Source organism: Mytilus trossulus, chromosome 8 (genome assembly GCF_036588685.1).
Source record: "Mytilus trossulus isolate FHL-02 chromosome 8, PNRI_Mtr1.1.1.hap1, whole genome shotgun sequence".
NCBI lineage: Eukaryota > Metazoa > Mollusca > Bivalvia > Mytilida > Mytilidae > Mytilus > Mytilus trossulus.
In genome coordinates, this window is record NC_086380.1 from 60924482 (window position 1) to 60946608 (window position 22127).

General features: G+C 33.7%; 1 protein-coding gene across 1 annotated transcript; it reads right to left on the reverse strand.

The window, feature by feature from the left end:
• Nucleotides 1-305: 305 nt before the first annotated feature.
• Nucleotides 306-3071, reverse strand: LOC134727841 (uncharacterized). Its single transcript, XM_063592233.1, has one exon. The coding sequence runs from the start codon at nucleotides 3069-3071 to the stop codon at nucleotides 306-308; it is 2766 nt and encodes a 921-aa protein (XP_063448303.1).
• Nucleotides 3072-22127: the final 19056 nt, after the last annotated feature.

A 22127-nucleotide genomic window follows, 5' to 3' on the forward strand; every position in this document is an offset into this window, starting at 1 on the left:
AAAACACGTCCTCTACCGTCAAATGATAGAAACAAAGTGATTAGAATATTGACCTTCATCCTAATTATATTCTCCAATGTCCATAGGCTAAACTTTGTATCCCGTCATCTAGTAAGTATCTTTTGTCATCATAAGGGGATAAGCCCAGTTTGTTGTGTTCATATGAACGAATATGTGTCATGGTGGACATGTGGATTTCTTTATTGAACAGACATTGTTTATAATGTTCGTGTCTTGTGTCATGTTTGATCACACTCTTCTTTATACCTTTTGCTGTCTTCTTCTCGCAGAGTTGTTTATTCTCCTCATATATCAATGTACATCTTGGACTTGAGACCGACAAATTCCTGTATGGGAATACCATGTGTTTCATCCTTCATCTTTCCTAACACTTTCTTATTCAATGTGCTATGTAGTGGATGATTTGGGTCATATTCTGATGTATCAAACAAGTGATTGTCCTCCATCATATCCTGATATATATCATTAGTGCTAACGGTATAGCATAATGAGTCTGTGTCAGTAAATAAAAGTGTTGCCTTGGGTCCATATTTGTTCTTCATATAGATATAATGAAAGTCATACATTAGTGTCTTTGACAAATCGAGTATAGCGAAGCCCACGTAAATGGGTCGGTTCAAGTATAATCGTTGTTTCATCATGTGAACTGCCACCAAGTTTTCGTTGAATATTTTAAAGGCATGAAACGTTGGTTTGCTGATTAATTTTCTTGCTTTAGACTGATCACTTAAAAGCTTTATATCTGTTCTCTTCCTTAAATTTTCCATCGTTTTTCCAAAGACTGCATTATTCATGAGTTTAAAAAAATCCTTCTCAAAGTCATTTTTTGAAAGCTTTCTTTTCTCTGTGTTAAAATCGATATATTTTTTGAGCCAGGGTCGTTGTTCAAACGCGAGTACCCTATGAATCTTGGTAAGTCTCATTCCAAGTGATAAGTAGAGTTTCAAATTCCTATAATGTACCACGTATTTCTTTGGATATAAATTCGGTATCAATTTTTCTGTCGAAGTTCCTTTTAAATCTAAATCTTCCAATAGCTTTTTCGCATAGGGCGATAACATTTCATCTGTTACCTTCAACTTTTCGGGAGCGAGTGGATATTCGCTTAGGTCATCGTGCAATTCGATTGGATATTCTAGGTCAACTTCTAGTATATATCCATTTTCATTCTCATCTGCAATGTCACTTATATGAAGGTTTTCAATTTCACAATCGTCTAGCCATTTGAAGTCTTTAACAGGAAGAGCCTGAGACATGGCCCATCCGTATAAGTTGTTGGCATCTAGGTACATCACATGGCTATTTGGTTCATTTTCGTCGTAATTTGGAACATTTTTATTGTTAGCTTTGGCATGACGCTGGGATATCGTTGATATTCCCCCTCTTAAACCTTTCTCTATAAACAAATGCATGTCTACGTCAGTGAGTAATTCTAAATTCACACCTGTCATTTTCAAGGCAGCTTGCCAGGCTAAACCGGGCGAGGTGTAGAAATGTGCAGCATCCAATCCATAGTAGTTGAGACAGATCTCCCTGAAATTTTCAAAAACGTCGGCTAATGCAAGGACATCTGATAGAACGTATAGATCGTGGTACTGTCCAAGATTCTGTATGTTAAACAATTGCCATACATGTTGTGCATGCGCATAGTCCAGTGTGGTTATACCTTCTCCCGATAGTGTACTATACAAATCTTCAATCGGTGGTAGTTGAGTTTCCACAAACCTTGCCTCGGAATCAAAATACTCGTATGGGTATACTTGTTTTCGCAGAAGTAGACTTATCTGTTCTTCTCCAAAGTGGCTTGTCATATGTCTAAATTTACTCGACCCTTCTTTTGCCAGGTTTTCCACGAGCTTTTGTAATGAGGAAGAAATAAACTGTAGAGAGTCTATAAAATCCATACATCCTAATGAAAAAGAAATATACTTTTCCATATTATTAGCGATACAATTAAGCTGCTTTCCTTCAACTTTTCCAATCGCTTGCATAATTAAATGACTATCAGATCCTCTTAGATTGTGAAAAACAACTGGAATTCGACCTGTAAACTTATAATTGATATTACAGTCGTTATGAGCTGCCCCTCTAAATTTTCCAGTCACGTGACAATGATCTCGTACTCTAATGTCTGAAAGTTCTTTTTTACATATGTGACACATGGTTGCCTTCTTAAAGGATTGCCAATCACTCCCAGTCATGATCACAGGTTCACAATGCTTGAATCGTTGTTCTATTTCTTCCTGTTCTTTTACCATGCATTCCACAAATTTATCAGCAGCATCAGCACCCCGATAAACTACTGGTTCATTTGAAGTTTCAGGTGTCAGACCTACCACTTTGTAAGCAAAGCCACATGGTACATGTAACGTAGTCTTTTTCGTCTTTTGGTCACATTCGTTACTATCAACTATTGGTTCTTGAAGACACTCAAAATCTGCATAAATAACGTATGGAACCTTAAGCTGTTTACGAATATCTTTATAATGTAACCACTTATTTTCTTCAGTTGGGAGTTCAATTTTCTGTGGTCCGTGGGTTTGGCAGTATGGTAGGTGGTTGCTTAATATTCTTTCTTTGGTAAATCCGTGTAAGCAGTATGGACAGTGAAAATGTCGTGCGCGATGGCTATGCTGGTCCCCTAATAACCGATTGAGATCCTTAATCCAGCAGAAATGTGACCTCTTGTTGTCCGATATCATTAGTAGATTAACATGTTGTTCAAATCGATGTTTTGAAATATGTATAGGGAATACTTCGCCTTTGTTAAACCCAAACACGTTAATCGATATTGTGTTCTGCTTTTCAAACTTTGGTATGTCGGCTAATTTCACAGGAAACATGATGTTATCAAACTTTAAACTTGAAGTGTGTTCCTTGTATTTCCAAACTCTCTCTGCATCACGTTTTGCTGGGTTCAATGCTGCTAAAATTGACCACATAAAACATTTACTGTCTTTGTTTTTTACATTGATAATGGCATGTTTTAGTCTGAGTTTAATTGGAAGTGGAATATAACTTGAGCCTTTTAAGGGTCTGTACCGTGCCATGTGTATGGTAAGATCTACCACGTTATCCACCGTCCAATTACTCCCTTAAGCTTGTCGTTGATATTCAATGAAAGATGTATACATCTTTTTGATAGATTCCTTTAATCCGGCATCGATATCCTCCAACTTTAAACTAGTCTTGCATTTTCCCCGGAAATGAGGTTCTGCTGTTTCTATGGCATCTTCTTTTCGTCTGCTCATTTTAATCTTCATGGATAGATACCATTTTATACCACCCCTTTCTTTAATTTTAAATTTGATGATTTCTTTTACATCGTCATACTGACTCTTCAAAAATGTCATCGGATCAAATTTATTCAATCCCTTCGCTTCGAAGATATGTGTTTCTACGGTCCCATTAAGAGCCTTGAAATTACAAGGTTCCGACTCGTTTTCCTTATCTGTATTAGCTTCTGTACTACCACCTCCAGTTTGTTGGAATTCGTGTCTCTTCATGTGACGTAAATAGTTGTCTCGTCTTTTAAACGATATACTACATGATCTGCATTCAAGTTTCTCCTTCGAGTGAGCAGTCCTTTTATGGCGAGATAAACCTTGCTTTTGTGAAAAAGATTTTCCACAAGTATCGCATTTATATAGGGACATCTTCATTTTCTTTACAGACGATTCCATCTTTTTACTTCTCTGTCTAATATCTGTAAAATAGTAACCTCAATATTGTGAAAGGATTTTTTTTTATTTTTATTATTATTTTTATTATTCATATGATATGGACAACCAGTCATTATTCCTATCAAAGGAGCCTATCGCCACTGGTACTCGCCCACGGGTCGGAAAAACGACTCCTCAGTCTACCGACCGTATGGGTTCCCAGTCTTGATACTGATATGAATAACGATCTAATTGATATTCAAGAATGTTTGACTAAGGCTTTCGCCAAAGTAGTCAAAGCCCGTCAACATTTCCATCACTGGAAACAGAGCTGCTCTCGCAGTTAAGAAGGACTGCAAAGGTTTTGGTCGGAGATGTCTTCCTGACTATAGCGGGGCATGCCACATGACACTTCCTCTCCGTTGTTAGCTAAATGACACTGCCCTAAGTCAGTACACCTTACCAGTGCAGGAGACTACTTCAAACTTTCGAGAACTTAAAATTAAAATCCGGTATCCCCCTTTTTCCTCCCTTATTTTGAAAATAAGCATATGTTTATTCCATTTATTTTTTATTCGTTAAATTAGTTGGTAATTCAAAAATAAAACTTTAATTTATATCATACAATCCTTTACTATTAAACGTTAAAAATTGATTAAAATAAACAAATTATAAGCCATACCAAACCTTTAAATCCTTAAGATACTGCTAAACTTGATTTCACCTTTAGAGTGTCTTCGATAAGACTGTACGAGTCTCGCAATTCACATCGTTTATATAGCAGAATTTTCATGAATTGTGGAAATTCCGTAATTTACGTAATGTGATTGGTTAATTTCAAATCCGGCAAATTTTTTCGATCGATAATCAGTTCAGTCTAATTTACCTGTTGGAGCGATTAGACGTAGTTTCTTAGCAAGGAAAAAATATTTGTACAGTCTGATGTAATACCAAATAACTTGAAATAAAAGCATTGATACATGATTAAGGTTTATCCAAAATGAATATAACTTTTAGCGTTCAGTACAGAAAGACTAATAAAAAAAAAGTTGAAATAATCATTATTTGATAAGATTACTTGACATGTTTACATTAATGGTCATTCACCCATGTACATAATCACATCAGGTTATTGGGGTCAACAGAAACTGTTGAAGTGTCTTGTTTATGAGTCTAGCATTTTATAGTAAAAGGATTTCAGTTGAAAAGTGAATATGATCGAGGAAATAATAAAATAAGTTTTCCATTTATACAATATATTATATGATTAACGGAGGGATGATAGTTGGATTTAAAACAATAAACGTATTATAACAGATGTATCGCCGAACATAATTAAATGAAATAGTTGATAAATCTCATATTTTGGAAGAATAACACTATTTAATTCAATTAATATTAGAATTAACTTTAATATTTTTCAAATATTTTCTAATACTTTCAGCATGGCAACTACACTTAAATCGGATAATTAACAAGTCTGAACTTGATTATGACAAAGACAAGTTAACGAACGCTTTCAGTGATTTAGCACAGTATATTATAAATACTTAAAAAAAAAAAAATTAAAAAAAAAAATAAAAAAAAATCACACCATAAATATTAAGATACATTATTCTAATAAGTGTCAATAATATAACAATATAATGATTTCAAAAGACAGACGCGATTTTCAAAATGGCGGATTTATTGACATGTATCAACATGTTAAAGGTCACTACGTACAGTAATGGACAAGTTTAAACACGCATTCAATATTGATTTAATAATCAGAGATAAATAGCCGTAGGAGAATAAATATCAACAGATCGAGACATCTTATATAATAATGATCTGTAAATACACACTTAGATTGGGTTTTCCTGTGTATCTATTTATAGACTGGGAATTTTCATCAAATATATAAAGAAAATATATATCTATACTTATTCAATAACGCCAATTAATTAGCCGTTATTAGTAAAACTTAATAATGACCTTATCTTTTAAAGTAATTAATTTAATTACTTTATGTCGTAATACTTAAACTGACGTCATTTATTAGGGAGGTTAACTCTGGTAGGTTAACCTCACTCCCATAGGGTTTGCATTAGCAAAAGGTCGCCAGAACCCCCACTTTCCCCACTACTCTGGAAGAAGGACTTGTGTCTTGCGCAGCATAGTCCTTTGATAACATTTCTTTATAGATACAAAAAAGTATACGCAGAGGTATCCTGTTTCCGGAAGCCTGCTTCTTTTCGAAACGAACAGATACTTAAAATCATTGTTTACGTTGCAGTCTACTTAGGGTCCCATTAAATAATGTCAATTCTATTGAAAATTAACGTCGGTAAAATAGAGGTATTTGTAACTTATGTGGCCGTGTTACCTTTCCTCGTCAGTTTTAATATAGCGTCGACCTACAGTACATGATATATAAGGCATGGAGATGTTTTTGTTACAGATCACCTCAATTATCTATAGTAAAGGATCCTACAAATTAATGTAAGATACAGTCACAGAAAATAATTATATTTATAAATACGTCTGAGTCAGTGACAACTCTTCAACAGATTTATCCATCGAATCGCCATCAATGATGGTGATACATGGCTGTGTACATTATGTATATACAACTCGTCTAAACATCAACACAGCAATGTTAGATCTGTAAATTTGCTTTCGCAAGTTTTTTGTTCTTCCCTCGCTGGGATTCGAACCCATGCTACTGTGATATCGTGACACCAAATCGCCTGTACTACAGCCGTACCGCTAGACCACACGACCACATGGGCTCTACAATAATAAAGCTTACGGTGGCCGTGTGTTACCTTTCCTCGTCAGTTAACCCTTACAGTGCCACAGCGATTCTTTGTTTTGCCAGGGCAAATTTGGCTATTCAAATTGCAACTGTACCGCTTATGACGTCGACAATGAGGGAACGTCACATAGAGGGGCACAGATGGAGGTGTGTACAGATTTATGGTTTTCAACGTTTTGATCTCGAACGCAGTTGACAACACCAGAAAGCCTACGGGTTCAAAAGTGATTCGAAGTGCTAAATTAGGGATCTTTTGTATACAAATTCAAATCATTTAATAAAAGTGAATCTGTTAAACTCGAATATTGTTATGCTTGTCTCATCGAAATATATCTTTTTTAAAATGAATAAGTTTTTTTTGTACATATCTGGATAATTTTTAATGTATATTGATTTTTACCGTGAAACGTATTAAAGATTCAATTCTCTATGACTAGCTATATGGGTCAGTCTGGAAATAAATAAAATATGTGTATAAAAAGCAACTAACTATTATCTATTTTTATTCTTCACAAACATGTCGATTGAAGCACATGCCATGAATTCCTTTGTTGCATCTTCCACATTTAGTACTTGCCCTACGGCGTTGGTTAAAGCGCGAGCAAACTAAACAATTCTTCTGTTTCCCTCTTTCCAGTTTCTCGATTCTCTGCGGTCGGTTGGCGGCTGGTACATTTCTGTCTCTATGTTGAGGTTTTCAATTTGTTCAGCTGCAAGTGCGTCAATAACTGACTGAATGAACTCTATTTACCTTGATAGTAATTTTCCGTCAGTGTTTTTGGTGTAAAGAATGTACGCGTTAAGCACCATACGGTGAAAAATGTTGATGGCAAGTCTTTTCCACATTGTTTTCGTTTTTCGTTTGTCGTCATATATCCCACTCATCATGTCATTTAGGTCAACTCCACCCATGTATTTGCTGTAAACGGTAGATACAACTGGCTTATGTCCGTGTGCTGGTGTTGATGCTTTTACGGCGGATGTGACAAAGCGAACCGTTTTGCGATTTTGACTTTCTTTATAGGCAACGCACATAATGTCTCTCTGGCGAATGAATAAAGACTCGTTCTCCCGCAGCTGAGGGTTCCGGAGTGACTGTGGCATTTGTCGGTTAGCACGGAGGGTTCCCGTAAAGTAGGTTCTAAGCGTTTTCAGGTGTCGAACAAGCGGAATAGAAGTAAAGAAATTATCACAGAAGACGTGGTAATTCTTGTGAAATAAATCAGCTTCTGTCATTAATTTTTTTACTATATGACTGCCTTGGGTATCATTAGCCGGTACGAGGTCGTACCGCTTTCCACGGTAAGGTAAAAAGTGGATTATGTATCCTGAGGTGGCTTCCACGAGCATCCATAACTTAATGCCAAATTTGTGGGCTTTCGTCGGTATGTACTGTGTCATAACAGTTCTGGCCTTTGTACCGACTAGAGACTCATCAATAGACAGTTCCCTGTTAGGCGTATAATATCTCTTGAATTGCATGTTTGCGTGATCAACAATGGGTTTAAACCATGCAGCGGGATTATAGTGATCGGAGTTTCTCTGTGGTGTTTTCCGGTTGTCAACAAGATGAAAAAAACGGAGTATCAGTTGGAAACGATTCCTAGAAAATATTTTCCTAAACCAAATTGTTTGCTGACTACTTCTTTTTACCCAGTACATGGGAATAGTTGGTTTCCTAACAATACCCATATTAAAAATCGTTGCCAAAAATCCTTTAAGTTCTGCCAGTGTTAATTTGCCTAATTTTGTCCACAACCTTAGACGCGATGATGCATGGTAGGTATTTTCTCTTATCTTTTTCTGTATTACTTGATTAGCATATCTACAAATACATGACTTGTTTATTTCAAAGAATGAATATTTTATGAATATTTAAGCCAACATATTTTCCAATATAGAAATATTTTTTAAAAATGCTCCTGTTCTGGCACGTTGCGCGACAAATATTTAGTTTTGATAAGGTTTGATATTTTAAGTGCTTTTTTCCTCCACTTAGTTTTTTCAATGGTTGGGCGTTTACCATTGTCGCGATAAACCGATCAGTCCATGGACAAACATCTAAATCTAATTTTTAGTTTAAACAATATTTTATTTCAAGAAGTGCACAAAATATAATTATACAATATGAAATACAGGGATTCGGAAACAAGAAAAACTTATATAAATCCGTCTCCCTTTTAAAAAAAATGACAAAATTAGGAACATAGTATTAGAAACTCGTATAACGTAATTTTCAATTCTTAGCTAACATGTTTATTCTGTGGTTTGACCGTTGCTCAGAAGTCAGTTGAATCATTTTTAGAGATAGACAACAAGATTTTTTTTTCGGCTGTAATGAGCTGATTTTTGATTGCCGTTATTGATTGACCAAGCAAAATTGATAATTTCGGAATTGCAAACTGTTACAAATTTGAATGTACATGGTTAATGGAGAACGCATTGAACATGATCCTTCGTGCTAAACCAGTTCATCATTTATTTTGCCGCAAGTTTGAAATGGCTATTTTAAAATATTTGAATGCATAATACGGTTACAAATTTGTTGGACGTCTGATAAACTTGAGCATGTAAAATTTAAGCGACTTTTTTTTTATTTCTTCAAAGTGTCAAATAGGTTGACGTTTGTACATGTAACGTAAGGGTACCCAAATTGCACCGAGTACCCAAATTGCACCTATTTAGAAAAGATCGCTATCGGAAATCTTACAAGAAGCCTAGAGACTAAACAATTTGTATTTTAGTGATTAGATACTATGCACGTCTTTTAACATAGGTAAACATAGTTAGATATACACAAAACGTTCACAGTATTTATCAACAGATGGACTGTTTACCGAAAAAGCAAAATGTACGAAAACGTCATCATGCGACGTCATCAAAACGTCATCTTTTTAAAATTAGCAAATACAATATATTATAAGTATCCATTTCGTAAAATATGAAGAGTAAGCATGGACTAATATCCAATTGTTGAAAATATTTGAAAAAAATAAACAAAAGCTAGGTTATTAGACTTTTGACGATGTGAATTTAATCATAGATGCAATTTGGGTACTCCTCGTTACAGAATCATGGGTAGTTTGGAGGTTGATTCAAACCCATTTTTGTATGACTCAATATGGATTAAAAATCAAATTGGTGTACCCTATACAATAAAGAAGGATAGGGCTAGAAAATAAACACAGTATGAACATTTTTTACTTGATCATTAAAAAACGTAGGTGGTAAAACTGTCAAAATAGGTGCAATTTGGGTACCGTTACGTTAGCTACATTTACCTGTTTGTTCCTTTAACTATTTTCTTCAGAAGACTGATGCTAAACATCAAATAGAAATAGGTAATAGGCGCAGAATTTCGTCTAGGCATGTTTTTTGTGCCTGGATTAGTCCTCATTGGGTCTAGGTTTTTGTCTGGCTCTGGTGGATATACTCTAAACCAAGCGTTAGCTGCCATATTTTTTTTTGGTGCTGTCAACAGTTATGACGTCATATTGTATCATAACGTCATAATCAGATGACGGCAAAATTAGCAAGTCTTGCCAATTGATGCAATCCAAAAAACAATAAAATTTGTTCAATGTAATTGTATACGTATCCCCTGTAGAGCCTCTTTATATGCCTTTCCTCAACTGTGACGTTGCGTGTATTGCGTGTATTGTTACCGAACAGGCAAAATAAGCAACCGTTGCCAAGCCTAAAAAAAGACCGTTTGGCATTTGAAAGGAGTACAGAAAGCCTAAATATAGGCTCTGTGGCATAGTAAGGGTTAATCTAGCATCGTACTACAGTACATGATATATAAGGCAGGGAGATGTTATTGTTACAGAACACCTGAATTATCTATTATAGTAAAGTAAAAGTTAAGTAAAGTCTGTATGCTGGTAAAATATAAGAAAATTATTAAAAGATAATAACGGTTTCAATGCATCACAATTTTACTAGTACTTTCACTGCTATCGCAGATCTTCAGGTAATGTGACTTGTATATATATATATATATATAAAACAATAGACCACTTTCGAGTTCATCCGTCACCGGAAAAAAACTCGTCAATTTAACGCGCCTTTATCATCGTCATTTGTGCGTTTAGGGGCGTCGTCACTTCCTTCCATTATGTTGAGCAAGTGGTTGGAAAACTATAATTCTATATTGTACGAATTATTCGGAATTCTCAAAATTGACAATCAACACTGCTGTCATTAGGTTAATGTCAGTAAGTACCTACAGAGCAACCATTATTTCTAGTTTATCCTGCACAAAGACGATCACTAAGACGCTTGATGAACGTAAATAGTGCAGGGATACAGGCGAGGCCCTCTATCTGGTAAATGACGTCATAAAGGGGTGTATAATTGACGAGTTTTTGCCGGTGACGGATGAACTCGAAAGTGGTCTATTGATTGACGTTAACAATAGTATGACGTTAACAAATACAAGGGAGACTACTAATGTCATTTTAAGTCTTTAAAATGTTACGATAAAATTAAAATATCATTTATCATTTAATTCCGGGTTGAGAATGTTTATGAATGATTCTTCTTTCTTCCTCCGGAGAGAATCATTTTGGCGATTGACCATATACAATGGAAATATTTTAAATCGTCCATTAGAACAACGATGGAAATGGTCGTTTGCCCTGATGAGTGTTAAATCTTCATGGTTGGTTTGCTGTCTATGTAAAGTCATTTTAGTCCGCAGTTAATTTGTTGTTTCTCCAACATCGAATTCCTCACAATTTGAACATATTAAAGAATAGATGACGTTTGAACTTTTACAAGACATATTTTGCATATTTTGACAGTAAAATGCTTTCCATTTTTGAAATAAATTGAACTTTCTTCTATTAAATTTGGACAAGTCATACATCATTTATTCATACATTTTTTTTACAATTGGCAAAAATTCATTAAAGTCAAATTTTGAGGATGTTTAATATCGTTTCAGACTTTTCGTCTGTTTTTTGCTGTTGATAATCTTCTTTTTTTGTAAGACTTTGTCCGTTCTTTCACTTTTGTGTAAATTTGTTTCAATTTGTCGCACAACACTAAATATGTCATAATCAAGCGGATTATAAGTTAGGACAAACGGAATAATTTTGTTTAAATTGTTCGATGATTCCTCGGTAGTTTCGGATCGCCGTGATTCTGTAACAATTGGTCCTTATGTCAGTGCCTTTTAAATTCCGTAAGTTATTACTTGTTCCGGGTATTGTTGCTTCTTTAAATACGCTTTTAAGTCTTCCAGTCTCTGCGTAATATGTCTGTACTTGTAAAAGTAATTATTCTTTACGCTAGATTAAAAGGTATATTTAATTTAACATGTTTTGGATGGTTTAAAAAAAATACATATGTGTATCAGTGTCTTTAGAGAAGATATCTGTGACAATTTCATTGTCTTCCGTTATAATTACTAAAATATCCAAATACGGCATTTCCCTGACATTTCTGTTACTAGTGAAACGAATATGTGAATTCTAAGAATTTAAATCAGAATGAAAATCTGTGACAGATATATCCGAATTCCACATTATAAAACAATCCCCACGGGTGTCATTCGGTTTAACGAGAGAAACGATCGTGAAAGAATATCTAACGGCGGTCAAGTATTGAGAGACAATCGTGAAAGCTCTGGTAACGGATCGTGAAAGACATTTAATCGAGAAGACATATGAAAGGTCAATAAATATTCTAATTTAAAAATAACACAGACAAATCTACGACAAAATAAAACTGTCTGTCAAAATGGTTCAACATTATGATCAGTATGCGAGAATATCCAATTTTAAAAGGACATAGTTATTACAAAACAACAAAAGGCAGATTGCTTCTCGACATTTCAATGACATAAAAAAGGTATACAATTATGATTTTTTTACAAAGTCGACTAGAAAAACTACTTTTATCCGAATAAGGGCATTCTATTTGAATTAATCAAATGGTTCTCATAGTTATTTTGTATAAACATAATCTGAAACTTGGTAAATAAAGAACTATTTACACACAAATAGATTTTTCGGATCGTGAAAGATCCCATACCGCATTTTTGAAGATCGTGAAAAGGATCGTGAAAGATCTGATGCTACAAAAGCGTTCAAATTATTCTTGAATTATACCATAATTAATATTTGTTATTGGTATTGAGAAAAGCTAGATAGGGCAACATCCTCAATAGGTTTTAATCATTTCAAAGTATTAATATTTTCAGAAAATGAAATGTAAAATAGTTACATGATTGTAGGATGAAGCTTTTTGTTGTCATGTGAAGTACTCACTTATCACGAGTTATAGGATACCAACATTTTGTATATTGGATCCTATAAACTACATGTCCGTCAGACAGGATTCACCTGACCCCGAATTTGCCTCATTTCATGGATGAAGATTCATTTTTGTGGTCAAGTCCGTATCGCGGATTCGTTAAGCTTTATGATAACTGTCTGTTGTTATGATTGTAAGGTGTACATTTTCGACAAGGTTTCAAATAACATCGAACTCATTATCATGCATCATTCGGCCATGTTCCTTGTATGTTGTTTGGCATTTTTTATATATACCTGTATGCTATAGCGCCAAGGTATTTCGTGTATGGTGTATGGTGTACATGTCTGTCTGTATGTTTCATGTATGACCATGATGACGTCAATTGTATTTGATATATTGAATGATAGTAAGATTTCTATGTCTGGCTGTCGGTCAGGATTCATATACTATTGACCTTATGTTCCGAATTAATTGGCCAAGCATAATAGTTATCAAAGGTACCAGGATTATAATTCAGTACGCCAGACGCGCATAACTTTTACAATGCTCAGTTTCTAAGGCACTGTAAGGATCGGAACACATTCATTTGGTGTATAGGATATTTGTAGAGATCTGTATGGCATGGTTCATCTGACCTTGAATTCTTTTTATGAACCATTGACAATCTTAATCGCATTTGACACTTCAAGTAAAACCCTTGATAGTATAGACGTTCAACAAATATACTATCATAAGTAAAGCAGACGAGACAATACAGCATTTGTGCTCTGGTATTATATAGTATGTAGTATATAGTTAAATCAATCTACATCTGCAGTGTATATAAAGAACTTAAGAAAGTACTGTTGCACAAAATGTTGGTTATCGTTCAATCTCAAATTACTTATGAAAGAATCTGTTTTGCTGTAATTTTTTGTTTGGTGGATATAATTTTGGTTTAAACGTTGCATATCCATATTATTGGCTAAATAGTGTCGGTCTACCTGAATTGCACTTGACCGATTCTCAGAGCTGAATCTTTCACAATTATTTAGACACGGCTGTTCATCCTTATGAAAATAGTAACAGACTTCAACCAGTTGCAGCTTTATCAAATGGTAAAAGAAATACTGATTTCTGATTACTAGTATTAAGTTTGGTCACGTATTATCTTTCACGATCAAAATAATGCGTTGCCTGCTCTTCCACGATCAAGTTTGATGGAAATGCAACAAATTCAAAATTTTCATATACAAATTAATGCTTTTAAGGGAAGAACATACTATAATTATACTGTACTATCAGATACACCAAAGATTAAATTTCAAATATATCATGACAAACTGAAATAAGACCATAATAGGTACAAAAGCGTGTTATTTGTAATTAATTTTATAGATATGCATTGCGCCTTTTGTGTTTTTTTTCAAAAAGTAGCTGTATATTTTCTTTATCTTATTTCACAGTTATGTGGAGGAAGTTAAACCATTTTGACAGACATATTTTTTGATCGGATTTGTTCCGCGTTTTGAAAATTAAGCGATTTTTTCAAAGATTCTGAAGTAGAATTTACATTAAATGTCTTTCACTATCCGTTACCAGAGATTTCACGATCGTCTCTCAATACTTGACCGCCGTTAGATATTCTTTCACGATCAATTCTCTCGTTAAACCGAATGACAACCATGATCCCGTTCTTAGACATCAATATTATCAAGGAAGAACAAATAATTACGCACTGATACCAATCAATATTTCGATTTTAGGTCATGTCATCCGTCACAGACCAAATTAATTTAGACCAACGTATATGCACAATAGTAATAAATTTTGTGTTACGTGATAAGAGACTACAGGCATTAAAAAATTATCTAAAAAGATTAAACTACCCAGTCAGTTTAATTGACAATGGAATAAACAATGCATGGAGCATTTCAATCACTGAACTAAGAAAAACAGTATCAAGGGATGACAAAAAAGATAAACAACAATCAATTCCATTTGTTATAACTCATGATCCACGTCATCACCAGATCTTTAATTCGGCTAAAGGGGTTTTTACCTATTCTATATCAATCAAAGAGAATGAAGGATCTAATCGATTGATCATAGCTTATTTGGAGCCGTCGACAAGCACCAAATCTGAAGAAACTTCTTACACGAGCAAAATTCAGTACACAGAAGGTAGCAGGATTACAAAAAATGCGGGAATCCCAGATGTGGAACGTGCGAAATGCTACAAGTGGGATACAGTAAAACTCTGACCGGATTTCAGAGTTTCTCCATATTTTACTTAGAAATGTACTTAGTATAATGCCAGTTAACGTAACATTCACACTGTGGTTAAAGTTTAAAGCTCACCTGGCCCGAAGGTCGTTAACTTTTACGAAATATCTTCTCCTCTGAAACTGCTGAGCCAAATTTAACCAAACTTGGCCACAATCATCATTGGGGTATCTAGTTTAACAAATGTGTGGCGTGACTCGGCCAACCAACCAAGATGGCCGCTCTGGCTAAAAGTAGTACATAGGAGTGACATGTAGATTTTGGCATTTATCTCTGAAACCAAAGCATTTAGAACAAATCTGACAGTTGTCTATTAAGTCAAGATCTATATGCCCTGAAATTTTCAGACGAATCTGACAACCCGTTGTTGGGTTGCTGCCACCAAATAATTAATTTTAAGGAAAATTTTGCAGTTTTGGGTTATTATCTTGAATATTATTATGGATGGAGATAAACTGTTAACAGCAATAAAGTTCAGCAAAGTAAGATCTACAAATAAGTCAACATGACCAAAATTGTCAGTTGACCCCTTAAGGAGTAATTGTCCTTTATAGTCAATGTTTAACCATTTTTTCAAAAATTTTAGTATTCTTTTAAAAAAATCTTTCCTCTAAAACTACTAGGCCAAATTTAACCAAACTTGGCCACAATCATCATTAGAGTATTTTGCTTTAAAAATGTGTGGCGTGACCTGGCCAACCAACCAAGATGGCCGCCATGGCTAAAAATAGTACATAGGAGTGACATGTAGATTTTGGCTTATATCTCTGAAACCAAAGCATTTAAAGCAAATATGACACGGGATTAAATTGTTTATCAGATCAGGATCTATCAGCCCTGATATTTTCAGACAACCACTTGTTGGGTTTCTGCCCCCAAATTAGTAATTCTAAATAAAATTTTGCAGTTTTTGGTTATTATCTTGAATATTATTATAGATAGAGATAAACTGTAAACAGCAATAATGTTCAGCAAATGATCTACAATTAAGTAAATATGACCAAAATTTTCAAATGACCCCTGAAGGAGTAATTGCCCTTCATAGTAAACTTTTAACAATTTTCATAATTTTTTGTAAATTTTTGTACATTTTTAGAAAATATTTTCCACTGTAATTACTGGGCCAAGTTGATAGAGATAATTGTAGCAACAAGAATGTTCAGTAAAGAAAGATATACAAACACATCACCAACACCAAAACACAATTTGTCATGAATTTATCTGTGTCCATTGTTTAATATGCACATAGTGCAAGGTGAGCGACACAAGCTCTTGAGAGCCTCTAGTTTTAATTTTAATAACTTTTTCAAAATATCCTGGATTTCTACCAAACTTGGACAGAAGCTTCTTTATGATCATAAGATAATATCTAGAAGTAGATTTAAAAAAATAAATATCCCTTTTTTTCGTATATCATTTATAAAGGGACTAGGTTTTTTTCTTCGGTTAACATAAAAGAGGGACAAAAGATACCGGAGGGACAGTCAAACTCATAAATCGAAAAATAAACTGACATTGCCAATGCTAAAAATGAAAAAGACAAACAGAGAAACAATAGTATACAAGACATAACATAGAAAACTAAAGAACAATCAACACGAACCACACCAAAAACTAGGGGTCATGTCAGGTGCTCCGGAAGGGTGAGCAGATCCTGCTCCACATGTGGCACCTGTCGTGTTGCGTATGTGATAGGGGTTTAGTATTATACCAGAATGAAATGTACGAAAAGAACATAACCTGTATCGTGCCAAAAACTGAATTTATATTTCCGATTTAATGACCCTATAAGGAAATCAATGTTAACTAAAAAAAATAGAAAACACTTTCTGTGCTTTTCATAGAATATCACCATATGATAATAGAATGAATGTGAAACTAATAAGATGCTCGTTGATTCATATTTACAAATGATGCCCTTGTGCCGATGACAAAATTTAGTAAATGTTTTGACAAGTTTGTGAAATTAAAAACCCTGGTGTAACAATTTTTCAGTCTTGCAGATGTCTCTGTCGTTAAAATCATTACTAACAAGAGCAAGTAGAACAATTTGCGATATCTAAACACCATAATATGTGACAGGGAAAGTCACAATCGAAAGTGGAAACGAACAGCATATCTTGTATCGGAAATTTTGGCAGTAAGTTTCTGTTAAAGATATAACTATCAAGATATAGTAAAAAAGCAGTTCATAGGTAGAACGAGTTTTATTTTGAGTCATTTCAGCAGGATACATCTCTTTATTGTTAATACTGAAGTCGTCAGTATTGAGAGACAACATATCATACACATATCTGAAAGTGTTGTCATACCCTTGTCTTGGGGCATGCATTTTACGAACAAAAACTGTTAGTTTAATCTGGTTTCGTAGCAAGCTAAACTTCACGCTCGTAGGACAGCTGTTTATAATTCCAAAATTGAATGAGTAATATCATCTTGAACCGTGCAAAATAAAACTCTGATAAATACGTAGACATGTCAGGAATTATATGAATTAGATTGATAAAGAATAGCCAAATCTATTTTTCGTCCCCTAGGGTATCACCAGCCCAGTAGTCAGCACTTCGGTGTTGACATGAATATCAATTATATGGTAATGTTTTGAACTTTCCTGTTACAAAACTTTCATTTTTTCGAAAAACTAAGGATTTTCTTATCCCAAGAATAGATTACCTTAGCCGTATTTTGCACAGCCTTTTGGAATTTTGGGTCCTCATTGCTCTTCAACTTGGTACTTATTTGACTTAACAACTTTTTTTAATCTGAGCGTCACTGATGAGTCTTATGTAGACGAAACGCGCGTCTGTCATATTAAATTATAATCCTGGTACCTTTGATAACTATTAGGTAACTTTTTTTCAGGGCGTTGGATTCTTATTTTCTTATTTTTATTGTCATGTTCGCCGAAAAAGGACATATCGTCCGTCTGAAGAGCTTTCCCAGATTAACCTTCAACAAATCGCTCAAATACGACAAATTATTTTTACAGGGAGCTGTTTTCAAGATGTTCAAGAGGATTAGTTGTAATATGCATACATACTAAAATACGTTGGGGTCACCAATGGATTAGACGTGATGCAAGTGTTGATAAAAATATGATGGAAAACATTTGGAAGTCATACGATGACTGTAAAGTTCTAACATTTGAAGATAATGAATATCAGTTTTACTCATATATGTTACCCGAGAAAAGTAAGTAGAGAATTGTTAGACTGTTTGTGTCATTAATTGACTAAACAGCCAAAGGAAAGGAAAATGTCAGAATTTAAGTTCTTTACCATAACCAAAATGTTAAAACATAAAAAAAACAATTCCTTTATCAGTCGGCACTTTTTCTTTTGAAATACCACAATGTATACAGGAAAGATCATACAAAAGAACACTTGCTGGTAATTTTTGCTCATTTACTCTCACAAATACAAAAAAAACTTGTTGGCATCTTTGTCAAACTATCATATAAGGGCATACGAAACAGTTTTTATCCCCGTATTTACATTTTGATACTGTATATATAGACCATTTTTTACTTGATTAAATCAAATACGTAATAAAAAATATACCTTCATGCGCTACTTTTTTATTAAAATGAGGTCGACATTTTGTATATTTGCTCAAAATTCGGATGTTTTGCCGTATTTTCCTTTTCGAAAGAAAAACATAACTTTTTTGTTTTAAAAGATAAACACATATTGTTTTTTGTTAAATGATTTGTAATTTCTGGATTTTATAAGTATCCTAAAAATGTATACATTTTTTATTTATTCAGAAATAACTCATACTTATCAAATGTTCAAGAAATTGAAAAAAAAACATCATTTTTTGGTGTATATTTATCAAATGTAAAAAAAAATGCATTATTTTACGTTTTCATGAAAATTGGCACACATTATATTCTCGCGTAATCAAACCAAATGGCATTTTAAAAAAGAGGGGTTCATGAACTCGTTTTCGAGTTAAATTAGCTATATATAGTTTGAATGATAAAAATCAGTCGAAAACTGAATCTTTTCCCGATAAGTCATAGTTTGACGTCGCAAAAATAACAATTTACGTTAGCAACGTCATTACCTCCCCTGTAACTGTATATAATGTCCTTTTAAAACTACAACTGATGGTGTGTTGGCGTCTTTGTTAGATTGATATTCATGTTTAAAAATATTAAGTCGGTTGAGTTGTATATCTGTGAAGTATGTTTATACAGTTTTAGCTGCTGAATCCAAATACTGTTCGAGTTGTTCACCAAAATTTGTGTAAAAACATATTCAATCGAGGCAAAGTCAAAGTTTACAATGCTTTTTAAGAGGTACCATTAAATTTATAATACTGAATTTTATGTCATAATTGTCTTTAAATTCAGAATTGAAAGTGCTGTTAAAGCTATGACGTCATGTACATAACAATGTTACAGTTATTACAAAAACAATTTTAGCAAGATTTGTTTTTATTTAAAAGCAGTTGATTAAAAACTTTAAACTCAACAATGCTCAAGGAAGTTGCGTCTTATACTAACTCCTTGGAAAACTGTACACGGGTGTCATTTGGTTTAACGAGAGAATTAATCGTGAAAGCATATATAACGGTGGTCAAGTATTGCAAGACGATCGTGAAAGCTCTGGTACCGGATCGTGAAAGACATTTAACGTAAATTTTAGTTCAGATTCTGATAAAAATCGCTGAATTTTCTAAACGCGGAACAAATCCGAACAAAAAATATGTCTGTCAAAATGGTTCATCTTCCGTAACATTACTGTGCAAAAAGATAAAGAAAATATGCAGTACTTTATGAAAAAACACAAAAGGCGCAATGCATGTCTATGGAATTGATTAAAGAAAACACGCTATTTGTACCTTAAATGGTAATATTTCAATGTATCATGATATTTTTTTTAATTAAATCTTTGATATTTCTGATAGTACAGTAAACAATAAAAGTAAGTTCTTCCTTTAAAACTGTTAATTTGTTTATGAAAACCTTGAATTTTGTTGAATTTTCATCAAACATGATCATGAAAGATTAGGCAACGCATTATTTGATAGTCAAAGATGATGCGTTACAAGACTTAATCCTAGTAATCAGAAATCAATATTTTGTTTACCACTTGATATAGCTGCAACTGGTTGAAGCCTGTAACTATTTTGAAAAGAATGAACATTAAAGCTATCATTTTTTTTCCAAATTCGACACTTAAACTCGAAAGTTAAAAAAAAAAAACAACAACTAAAAAGTGTCTAAATCAGTGTGAAAAATTCCGCTTTGAGAATCGGTCTAGTGCAATTCAGACAGACCGCCGCTATTTAACCAATAATATGGGTATGCAACGTTTGAAACACATTGATAACCATCAACCAAAAACTTATAGCAAAAACAGCATCTTTTTTGTGCACCAGTACTTTTCTATGTACAGTTTTATGTATCTTTATCTACAACGTAGCAGATGTGGATTGATTTCCAATGAGGTAACTATTATATTATAGACTAAAGAATACCAGATAGTATATTTGATGAACGTCTGTAATATCAAAGGTTTTATTAGAAGTGTCAAATACGCTTAAGATTGTCAAGGGTTCATAAAAAGAGGTCGTCAAATGAACCATGCCATACAGATCTCTACAAACATCCCGTTCATCAAATAAAGTGTTCCGATCTTTACAAGTAAGGCTTAGAAACTGACAAATGTAAAAGTTATGGTTGGCCAATTAATTCGGAACATAAAGCTCGAAAGTATATGAACACTTACCGACAGCCAGACATAGACATCTTACTATCATTTAATATATCAAGTTCAATTGACGTTATATATGAATCATGCAGACAGACAAGTACACCTTCATCCATGAAATATCATGTATCATATATTTGAAAAAAATAGTTTGAACGTCTTCGTAGCATTAGATCTTTCACGATCCTTTTCACGATCTTCAAAAAAGTGGTACGTTATCTTTCACGATCCGAAAAATCAATTTTGTGTAATTATTTCCTTTTTTACAAAGTTTCAGATTATGTTTATTCAAAATAACTATGAAAACAATTTGATTCATTCAGATAGAATGCCCTTACTCGGAAAAAAGTAGTTTATTTTATTCAAATTTGCGAAAGAAACATTTTTTAGATCATTGAAATGTCGAGAAGCAATCTGTTTTTTGTTGTTTTGTAAAAACTATTGACTTGTGGAACTGGATTATCTCACATACTGATCATAACGTTGAACCATTTTGACAGACAGTTTTATTTTGTTGCAAATTTGGCTGTGTAATTAATTAGATAAGATTATTTGAGTGACCTTTCATATGTCTTCTCGATTAGGTTTCTTTCACGATCCGGTACCAGAGCTTTCACGATCGTCTCGCAATACTTGACCACCGTTAGAAATTCATTCACGATCATTTCTCTCTTAAACCGAATGACACCCGTGCAGCAATGTCTTCAAAGTTATTGATGCAAATTCATTTCATTATTGATTTTTTATTAGACTTTACGAGAGGATGACTTTAAAAATATATCTCCCTAGAGTACATGATCTTCCCATATCAGCCAATCAAAATGTGACATTAAACGTGAAGTTTAATAATTGTGATTAATGTTAATTTGTTTCAGTTAAAGAACATGCATCTATGATTCACAATATAAAGTATTTTGTACTTGTGTTGAGCACCTATGGAGAGGAAATACTAGATAGAAACAGGCATGGTGACCAACGGTGTTATCGGCATTATTTTCATACAAAGAATAGACTGTTACTCACTCAACAATTAATTGACACTATAAATGAGATACCTTTACTTGATGGCAAAATGAAGATGTTTTTCATACAGGTTAGATTAAAACTGCACTCGTTATTCTAGCATAAGGTCTTAGGTGAATGATATTGATAGTAAAATATTGAGCAATGATTAATATCCCCAAAGACTGTATCGAGGATGGTAAAAGTCTGTAATATATATTTGGGAGATTACTGAAAAAAGGGAAAATCCATGATCGACAATAAACATTGATGCAGAGTAAAGGACTTCGTTGCCTTTGTCATTATCTGTGTGGTAACACAGAAATAATAGGTTATCTGATCATTAATGCACGAAAAACATGTTGCCTTCCTACCTTAATAACTATTTTTTCA